This window comes from Danio aesculapii, chromosome 4, assembly GCF_903798145.1.
Source record: "Danio aesculapii chromosome 4, fDanAes4.1, whole genome shotgun sequence".
Lineage (NCBI taxonomy): Eukaryota > Metazoa > Chordata > Actinopteri > Cypriniformes > Danionidae > Danio > Danio aesculapii.
The window spans coordinates 48,561,756-48,572,749 of record NC_079438.1 but is presented as its reverse complement, the minus strand read 5'-3'; the positions used below and the strand labels follow the sequence as shown (position 1 = coordinate 48,572,749).

The 10,994-nt window shown below is 36.3% G+C and overlaps 1 protein-coding gene across 4 annotated transcripts in view; it reads left to right on the top strand.

Moving 5' to 3' along the window:
• The window catches only part of LOC130223177 (stabilin-2-like), a 40,654-nt gene extending 30,273 nt beyond the window's left edge, over positions 1-10,381 (top strand). For 2 of the 4 annotated variants that reach the window (XM_056455893.1, XM_056455892.1), the window contains exons 5-8: positions 7,194-7,334; positions 7,417-7,665; positions 7,768-7,866; positions 10,009-10,381. In XM_056455893.1, coding sequence (XP_056311868.1) covers positions 7,194-7,334; positions 7,417-7,665; positions 7,768-7,866; positions 10,009-10,068 — 549 coding nt within the window. In that variant the 3' untranslated portion in view covers positions 10,069-10,381. Of the gene's footprint in view, positions 1-433; positions 765-7,193; positions 7,335-7,416; positions 7,666-7,767; positions 7,867-10,008 lie in introns of those variants that run through there. The other 2 variants (XM_056455896.1, XR_008836614.1) reach the window with 2 other exon arrangements.
• Positions 10,382-10,994: the final 613 nt, after the last annotated feature.

Genomic DNA, 10,994 nt, shown 5'->3' with positions numbered 1-10,994 from the left:
GTTTGGTTTTTGGTGGTGAAGATGAATCTGCTAAGAATAATTTGTTAAACAGGGCTTTGATGAGAGACTTGATGCATATCAGCACTAGTAATTCTCATACTTTAATTGTTCCTCTGCTTTTAACCCCCCTCACCTGGAGCAGTGGGAGGTGAGCACCAAGGGAGCAATTAGGAGTTAAGTGACTTGTTCAAGGGCACATTACTTTGAAGGAATGAGAATCAGGAATCGAACTAGGTACCATCCATTTTGAATAGTCCAAGTGCAACTCTCTGACCACTAGGCCACAGCTGCCCAGCCTATTTTAACCTCTGCTTATAACCCCCCATACCTGAAGTAGTGGGAAGTGACTAGCACCAAGGGAGACATACATTTCTCTGCCAATTAGTTTTCCAGGACAATTGATGTTTTCTCTAATGTTCCTTGTGTTTTCTAGGTCTGGAAACTTCATTCATGTTTATACATGTTCCGGGTTTTCCAGGACATGTGGGCACCCTGGATTGGAACAACATTTGCTTCAGTTTAGTCAAGTTTAATACTCTGTGTCTGCTGTTAATGTGTGTCAGCTCCCTCATGTGGACAACAGTTGATAGATCAAGTTTGTGTGTCTAATGTAGCTCCTGATCCTGATGAGCCTCAGTCCGATTAAAAACACCTGAAGCAACTAATCAAGATCTGCAGGACTCCAGTTCATCTACAGAGTATCTAAATATCCAAATGATGCTGTGTATTACTTGAATAATTAATAAAGTTCTTCATAAAAATCATGATTGTTTGTATTTTTGTGTCAATACTCAAATAACCCAGTTTCATGTATTTAATGAACTTCATTAAAACTGGTTTGGTCATTTGTTTTAACATCACCTTCTATTTGATGCAATATCTGTCCATTTCTAAGTAATTATTAAACAGCAGCATTCAGTTATCTAAAGCATGTGGTAACTAAGTCAAAAAAAGGGTTGGGTAGTTGTGGCCTAATGGTCAGTGAGTTGGACTTGGACTTTACTTCGCACTACTTCAGGTATGGGGGGTTATAAGCAGAGATTAAAATAGGCTGGGCAACTGTGGCCTAGTGGTCAGAGAGTTGGACTTGGACTATTCAAGTTGGATGGTACCTAGTTCGATTCCTGATTCTCATTCCTTCAAAGTAATGTGCCCTTGAACAAGTCACCTAACTCCTAATTGCTCCCTTGGTGCTCACCTCCCACTGCTCCTGGTGATGAGAGTTAAAAGCAGAGGAACAATTGAAGTATGAGAATTACTAGTGCTCATATACATAAAATCTGTCATCAAAGCCCTAATGAGGAGCCAGGCTTTGGGGGTCCAATAAAGCTTGAATTACACCACTTACAGTGAGGACCAGCTCTGTGGTTGAGTGGTTAGAGCATTCGATTTGCATTTTGGAGACCCGGGTTTGAATCCCACGGCTGCTTGAATTTCACTATGGAAAATTATATAGAGATACAACAAAACTCTAATTAAAACCCTCACACAGCGGGTTTCACTTGAATTTCACTGTTAAAATTCTTTGGGGATCCAACAAAAGTGGAATTACAAACATGGAAAACACAAGCTCAATAGTACAGTGGTTAGAGCATTTGATTTACATTTTGAAGACCCGGGTTTGAATCCACTGTTGCATAAATTTCACTGTAAAAATTATTAGGGGATCCAACAAGAACCACATTTTAACCCACACATACTGCACAAGCTCTATGGTTCAGCGGTTAGCGCATTAGGTTGACATTTTGAAGACCCGGGTTTGAACCCCACTGATGCTTGATTTTTCACCGTTATAATTCTTTATTGATCCAACAAAACTCGGATTACAACCCTCATGCATTGTACAAGCTCTGTGGCTCAGTGGTTAGAGCGTTTGGCTTTCAATCAGAAACACATCAGGCTGAGCACATGTTTAATTCTAGCAGCAAAACTTGTGTTCGAAGCCCAGCTCTGCTCACTTTTGCTCTTTACCTCACCTACAGGTGAACAGGTCAAATATACGTTTCAGCATATCACTAGGTATGTGACTGTGGCTCAGTGGTAGAGCATTGCCTCATGGGTTAAGAGGTCGCTGGTTCAATCCCAGCCAGATCACTGCGATATGTGTGAGTGTTGGAGTGAATGAAGGGGGAGGATGGAGCGTTCCTCCCCTGACCTACGGGGCCATGTACAGCAGGGGTTATGCTGCTTTTTACTAAAAAAATAAATTAGCTCTATAAAAAAGGGGTCCCCGTCCCTTCTCTCCCCGTTTCGGTTACCATCACTTCCTTTCTGGAGGGGTTGACCCTCCAGAAAGGAAGTGATGGTAACCGATAGCACAAAACACAAAAACGAGCGGGAGGTCTTACCTGTCCGCAGCAGATGTCCATCACGCCAGTAAATGTAGTCCAAACGTCCCGGAGCTCTGCTTCTGTTGACTGTACGGTCCAAACACATCCCTCATTCTCTACAGGAAACACAGAAATAAACACACTGTCAAACAGCAGATCTAAACATCACACTCTGACAGATATTACAATTAATCATTCACAATTATAGACATTTGCAGCCCAAATATTGACTGTGAAAGCTCTAGAAACACAGCAGAACATCAGAGCTTCTGAACACATGTTATGTTTTGTTCTACTTTATAATAAGAGGCTGTTTAACTCAAAGCCTTTACATATAAAACAACAACTACCAACTCATTTGCTCTTAAATGTCTGACAGTGACAGAGAGCAGCATGTAAACAAAGCTGTTTAAACAAACAGGAGAGCTCTGCTTAAACATGTCACTAAAGACACTTCAATAAGTGCTAAACATGAACTTAACTGCGACTGAAGTACAAGAAATAAAGACTTCATGAGGCAAAGCAGGAGAAATACTGTACAGTTACTTACAGGTGAGTCGCTTTTCACTGCATTCCTGTCCTTTATCTCAGCGTGTGTCGGTTATTTTAGTTGTCGGACTGCATTAAATGATGTTTAGTGACATTAAAACACTCTCACTGAGCTGTCATCTTCAGTTTATGTGTTTAAAACTGTACACTCGTGCTGCTGCTGCTGCTGCACCAAAACAAACGTCACACTGTCAACATCCTGAAGCTCCGAGTCAGACTGAACGGGAAGTCGCGTGCGCCGCCTTGTGGAGCGGATGGAGAACTGCACTAGAGTTCTTAACTGGAGGAGTTACAGCGTTAAAGCCTCGTTTATTTAAAGTCTGATAAGTCATTTAAGCTCCAGATATATATAATTTAAAATGTAGACACTCAGACAATATAATGCATCTATTAGGTAGGTTAATAAATAGCTCAATGTCAAGTGCCAAATAAGTCAAGATGTGGTCGTCAGCGCCCTCTTGTGGACAATGAATCAGTGTTGTTCAGATCATGAGCTCGTGGTGTTCAGTCGCAGGTAAGAGGGCTGAGAAATCAATGAATAAAACACATTTTAAAAAGCAAATCTGTGGTTTATGGCAGGTCTAGACGTGTAAATCCAAGTGTATTATAGCAGTTTTGGTGAATAATCTTTGATGGGGTAAGACAGATAAGCTGTGTTTAACTCAAATAGACGCACTCAATGTGTAAACAATCAAAACTCAGACGGCTTTTATGATGATGTGCACATTTTAAGTCGATGTATGTTTTGTTTAGTTATTAGTAATGATAATTATAATCATTGTTTACAGTTGAACCATGATTTCGTGCTGTCATGTCTATGTTACTGATATAAAGAGCATTGTAGCCACAGATTTAGGTTTAGGCACAAATTGCATGAGATCAGATCTGTGTTTCAGCGCCGCCTGGTGGACAGTAAGTGAACCTGCATTAATATCAAACACTAGTTAGCAGAGCCAGTTTTTTGACTAGTTTGTCGAAGCTGGATGCGCTTTCATTCCGTGTGGAGAAAATAAATCATGGTGAAAATACCTTGATTCTGGTGGGAAATTCATACACATAGTACACATGGAAAATTATTGCAGAAATACAGTTTCGCAAGCAAACAATGTGTACTGATCTTTTATTAATAAAAAAACTAATGATAATTTGGATTGTATATGTGGTAACTTGTTTTCTTTCACTAAATATAAAACAAAAACAATTAAAACCTGTAAAAATCTATATTTTCAGTCTTTTGTTTATCTTATTTATGATTTATAGTTTACAAAATTCAGATTTTTTTCCCCTCAGAAGTAGACAAGAATTAGAAATACAAAATTGAGTTGCTTTAAACTTAAAATTAATATGAAAAGATCTCAGAATTTATAGATTTAAACGTTTTCTCTTAGACTGAGGAGAAAATGTGTTTGCTTTATTCACTGAACAAACTCAAATGAATGCAATATTTGTTAAATAACCTCCTGTTTTTTTCTTATTAGATGACTTCTGTTGGAATGGATCTACACTGATGTCTGTTTTACTACTCCAGTCCTGGGGACCAACAGATCTCCACATTTTACATGTCTCTCTTATCAAATACACACAGGTTCCTGAAAACAGGTTGTGAATCAGGCCCCGTATTCACAGAATCTTTTATCTTCTCCTCAACATCAGAAAAAGTTTTAAGCTAAGAGTATCTTTTACAACTTATTCACAAAGCTGCAGATTTAAAGGTTTACTAGAATAAAGTCTTAACCCATTTAATCCCACCGGTCACAACTGTGAACAATTTTTTCTTGCATATTTTTCTGTAGTATTAAAAAGCAACTCTTAGTATAAAGCACATGTTCATATATAATGAAAATTTAAGATGTCTAAATGAGTTCAGGGCAGGTCTAACACGATTGGGTAGTTTGGCTATGTGACCATAAACATTCATTTCCTAGTTCTGCCATCTGAATGGAAGAATAATGTCAAAGCTCAGAAATGACAGGTAAGTTTTCTGAGTTAATTTTTAAATAGGCAATACATCTTGTGCATCATCGTGAAAGGGTTATTTATACATGCATATTAAAATTATATTATTACATTGGTATTTTCTGTTGTCAAACTGCTTATAATTGAAGACGGTCACAATTGTGAATGGTGGTATAACACAGAGATGTTGTACATATGTCCTCCATATGTTATTCTGTGTCAGTCTGTGATGGTCGCACAACATTTTCCTGTGAGTGTGCCAGGCCAATGCACATTGAGTGCTTCAAGAAGTTCCATAATGTCTAGGGTAGTCATCTAATCCATAAGTTCAGTCAGTTCAACCAGTACGCAAATGTGATTGTTTTGTAATAATTACTCCATGTTTGAGGGAGACCAAACCAGCACACTTTTTGTGACTTGGAACACAGTTGTGACTTTGTGAATGGATTTGTATTAATGTACTGTTACATGTTTCCTACCGTAGGCTCATATTTCATCATTTGTTTATTTTTATTTTTAATATTTATTCCTTGATTTATTTATTGATTTATTTTTCATTACAATGCTACCCAGATAGCATACAAATGTGGGCCACTTTAGGCAGTTATGCAGCACAGGTGGTCTTCCTTCGGCCCAGACAAAATGAATGTGAGCCTGAAGTGACCCACCTGTACAATGGCAAAAGGGGGCCAAAGAATCAAATCATATATAGGCCATTTAAGGCACTTATGGCAAAATGTAATCTGACTTTGAGCATAATGTGGCCCATGTGGAAAATGGTAGAGCCCAAATGACAGAGGACAAATGTGGGCCACAGTTGGCAAAAATGTGACAGTCATTTTAGGGTAATCTGGGTCTAAACCTAAAAAGGCTTACATGTGTAGGTGCAAATGTCGCCCAATTATCCTAAGACATATGTGGGCCACTTTTGGCAAATATTCAGCACAGAAAGCTATGGCTAATGTGGATTTGAGCCTGTAGTGGCCCAGAGAAGATATGGCAAATGTGGCCCAGTTAGCTTAAAACATATGTGGGCCACTTTTGGCAAACACATACACACACACACACACACACACACACACACACACACACACACATACACACACACAACCGGTTCCAGATCCAGACTGATTACAGTTCTGTCATGTTTTCCAGCGATCTCTGGTGGTTTGTTCACTGGTAATCATGACAGTTTCCATATTGTAAAATGACATTTCATTTTATTTCAGCACATAACTATATTTTACAGTGAAATGTAGTAGGTTTGATAGTATTAAGACAACTTGATTTTGTCAGATGATACAGTTTTCTTTTATTCTGCCACTGTTAATGCCAGATGCATTACCATAACATTTTTGTCTTCATTGTTAACTCCATAACTCCTAACTTTTGTTTGAAAGAAGTCTCTTATATTTCCCATATTTCCCATATATTTATATTTCTTATAAGTCTCTTATATTTGTGGCTGGAAAAGCATCCGCTGCGTAAAATATATACCGCAATAGTTGGGGTTCATTCCGCTGTGTATACCCCTGATAAATAAGGCACTAAGCTGAAGGAAAATGAATGAATGAATGAAGTCTCTTTTTCAACACTGCTAGATATGTTTTTGTAATTAATCTGTTTTTTTATTTGTAAAAAACTAAATAAAGTACAACCCAGCATTTATTTAAAATAGAATTTGTGTAAATGTTCAAGTTTTTATTGAAAATATTCAACACGACTTTTACGTTTTAGGAACTTTTACATTTAAAAATGGTTAAAATCTCATATATGTAATATTTTTTACGTAATATTTTGATTTAGTCACTAATTCATATGAATTCGTATGAACTCATTCATGGTACGAATTGCTGATCCCCCAATGACAGTTGGGTTTAGGGGTGGGGTTTGGTTTAGTGCCACACCAGCTAGTGTTTTTCAGCCAATGAGAAACTTCCAGTGAAAGCTTTGCGTTGATGTTGTAATGTAATTTATTCAAGCGTAAAACGAGATAATAGACCGATAGCATCGTCAGGAGCAGCAGGCTAACGCAGAAACTCCATTGAAAATACTGGGGTGAAATAAGCTGTCATATTTTAAAGATATGGTGGGGGGGAAGGAATTGAATGCAGTGCTTGCTGTCTGGTCTGAGACCCACTTCATATTGTTTATCTATCAGGCAGTGAAGGTCACTTATTTTGAAAGAAATCAGACCTTAAACGTGGCAATTTTATAATGGAAAGGCAGTTCACTGGAAGCGATGAGGCTGGCTGAAATTAAAAGACTGTGTGCATAAATTAACCACAAAACACTAAAAACAACTAGTTATGTTTCCTTGAGACACCAGGCTGATTATTTGTCTTATGTGTTGACCAGACTTTAAGTGGCAGAGACATCGAGCACCATGGGAAGGCTTTAATACTGCAGGCCCTTATTAACGTCACTCATGTCCGAACACGACTGGGCTCCAGTCTGACCATCACCGGTGTGCCTGACCTCCAGAACCCTCAAAAAATGGTGAGAATATCTGCTATTCGCTTCCATTATGTCAACACATTTGAGTCACATTGACAAACACTGCTTGTCTCGATCCTCTCAGACCTCCTCAGGATACATCAATGACCGGTATGTCATAGACTCCAACATTTTTGCATCCAACGGGATGATCCACGTTCTGCAGGACCCACTGAAAGCACCTCCACCTCCACCTCCATCCTTCCACCCGGCTCATCAGGCTGGGATGGGCATCGGCATCCTGGGGCTCATCATCCTCATCGTAGTGGCTGGATTCGTGGGATACAATTTCTACACACATAAAACAAAGCCATTTCAGTTCCACTATTTTAAGGTCTTTGTGTTCATGCTTATATATCATTGAGCTGATAGCCATCATATATATGCACACATATTTTATTTGCTAATATATAATTATTCTTTATTATAATGTTAGGAGGATGAAGGGGAAGATGTCATCCCATCAGAATCCAGTCCAAACATCAGTAATCCTGTATACGATGCTGCTCCTGCCACTAAAGAACAACCACCAACGGTCAGTGAGTCAAACTGAAGAGACCCAAACAAACACAACACATTCATCTATAGCTGCTGTTTGACTATTATTTAGGAGAATAATATGAGACGACTTTGGCAAACTCTATTTTTGTAACCAATATCTAACCTTCCCACAATGTTGCAGGAAGGATCTCTGTTAGAAATAAATTATTATATATTATTAATCATAAACTATCCATAAATTACAAGATTACAAGAACTTGTTTTAGTAATTACCTAAAGAGAGCATATTCAAACATTCTGTATTGGTTATTTCTACATTAAAATTTGTAATCATAAACCAACATTCCCAGATTTTGCCAAGGACATTTTAGCAATATTGATATTAATAAGAACATGCTTTATAGATAATATTCTCTCTCTTTTATACATGTTTATAACCAAAAACATCTTATAATGTTGCAGACACGTTCTTTTTAATAACCTATACATAAATAGAACCCTATACAGACCATTGTCTGATGTTTACGCATACTCTGAGGTTTATTTATTTAATATATTTTACCTTAAGCTTACCTTTTCAGAACTTTAGATTAAATTCAAGTGTATTACAAATGTGTAAGTACAAGGCAACGAAATGCAGTTTAGGTCTAACCAGGAGTGCAATAGCAGCAAGTGCAGGATATAGGTAAAGGTTATAAAGAGCAGTTATAGAAAAAGTATGGGTAATATTTACAGATGGATGTACTATGAACAATATATACAGGTTGTATTAGCTATGAACAGAGATTAATGATGATGTATGTATGTACATGTTGCTATTAATAATGAGAAGTCTGCAGATATGAACATAATTACAAACTTATACTCTTATACTATATACTACTATATACTTATACTATATACCTCTAGATTCTGTTGTATTACAGGCATTATTACATGTCCAACATACTATCATTTAAATAACTGCCCTGCTTAACCCTTTAACTGCCTGCTCTATTAAATGGTTGACCATATAGAATGACTGTTTGAAATAATGAATAATAACTACACAGCATTGTTGCTTTACACAAAAATCAAACAAACACAATCCTGTTGCACTATTACACTTGATTTTAATTTTACTGTAAGCAAAATACAAACAAAAAAGCATGTTAAATAAGAATCTGAAACATTTGATGGCATAATTAAAAAACTAAAGATGATTTAGTGTTCATAAATGTTTTATTTTGATTATGATTTTAAATAAAATGGTCTCACACTTATTTTCAGATTTTTCATGGTGTATTAATTCTGGTACTTTTACTATAAACCGACATATCAAGCATTTGGTGGAGGCTGATATTGTAGAAATTATGGGATGTGTTGAAAAAACAAAACTAGCCACATTAGGAGTTGAGAAATGCAATCCATATTTTTTCTTGGCGGGGCAGTTAAAGGGTTAACTTATACCTCTAAAATCTGTTGTATTAAGATCATTATTAAATGTCCAACATGCTTCTTATAAGGTTGCAGACACATTCTTTGTATTAACCCATACCTAAATAGAACCTATACAGAGCATTTTCTAATCTTTACACTTATTTTGAGGTTTATTTATTTAGTTTTTACCTCAACCTTACCTTTTCTTTTAATTTGATTTTAACTTTTAACAGTTTTAATGAACTCTTCTGTTTAAAGCACAAATTATATAAAAAATAATGAACAAACAGTGTTAAGGTTGTGGATTCTGTTCATTGTTTTTCAGGGTTGTAATTATTTGACACATGCTTAATTATCTAAAACACAAAGCACCTACAATCTCTAATTATGTAGACTGCCCTGCTTAAAGCAGAAATTAGAAAAAAAGAATGGATTATTATTTATTATTATTCATTATTTAAATGATTGTTTTATATAAATTATTATTGTCGTTGAGTTTTTTATCATTATTTTTTTTCTTTCAGTTTTTTGTTTGTGTACTTGATGTTATTGTGTTAAGCGTGTCATTGTTATATGTGAAGCACCGCCATGTCAAAATGAATTGAGGATTAATAAAGCTTCAAACTAAACTAAACGTAATTTTTATATATCCACAAATTTTACAGTAAAGGGTCGTTTTATTTTATTTCTCAGAATTATAGATGTAAAAAATCTTTAAAAGTGCATTAAAATTGATGTGATTTGTCTTTTGTTAAAGGAAGAAGACAAGCATCAAGTGATTTCCAGTGGAACATTTGACCTCCTGCAGGACAGCTGAAATCACCTCTCCAACCAAGCAGTCAGTGCAGCTCTCTTTATGAACACAAGAGGAATGTGAACTCCATGTTACAGTGATGGGACTTTACATGCTAACACTAGACAGAGATATCAGAATCTCCTGATGCTGTGTGTGCATGTTTTTGATTGGTGTGTTTGCTTTGGATGAGTGTGAATATGTCATTTTTAAAACTTGTTTATAAGCAGTTTCTAAATTCTGTTGTATTACAGGCATTAATAAATGTCCAACATGCAATGATTGAAATAACTGCCCTGCTTAAAGCACAATTTAAGGGAAAAAAATGGAAATAAAATAAATAAAGAAGTGTTAAGGTTGTGGATTATTTCCATCTGCTTTAGTTTTCTTTGTGGTTGTGATTATTTGACACATGCATGCTTAATTATCCTGCACCTGGACATCATTTTCAGTTCGGTTGAATGATGAAAATCTACACCATCATGTTGGCCTTTGGGAAAATGGTGTACTGATCGCACTTAGGACCGTTCAATCGGAATTTAGGAACAAAATATAATAGATTTTGCACCTGAAATATTGGAGGAAGGTGAACAGGTAAGAGTACGTTCTTTAAGAACTGTGTAAAGATTGTATGTCAATGTTTAACACATTTTATACCAAGAACTCCATGATATATAAAGATGTAAACATCAGATCAGATTTCTATTATCTGATTTCGTCAAAGCAAGATGATTTGGATGATCTATCAAAAATTAATCCATGTTATTCTGGTCAAGATCTTGGCAGAATCATATTTTAGTTTTTATTCTCACCTCTGGCTGAACACGAATATGTTGATACACTTATTGTCCACAAGAGGGAGCTGATGTTCATATATTTCTTACCTGCCTAATACACAACATTTATTAACATTTTAATATTGACATTTCATCAAGTATAAAAATGTCAAC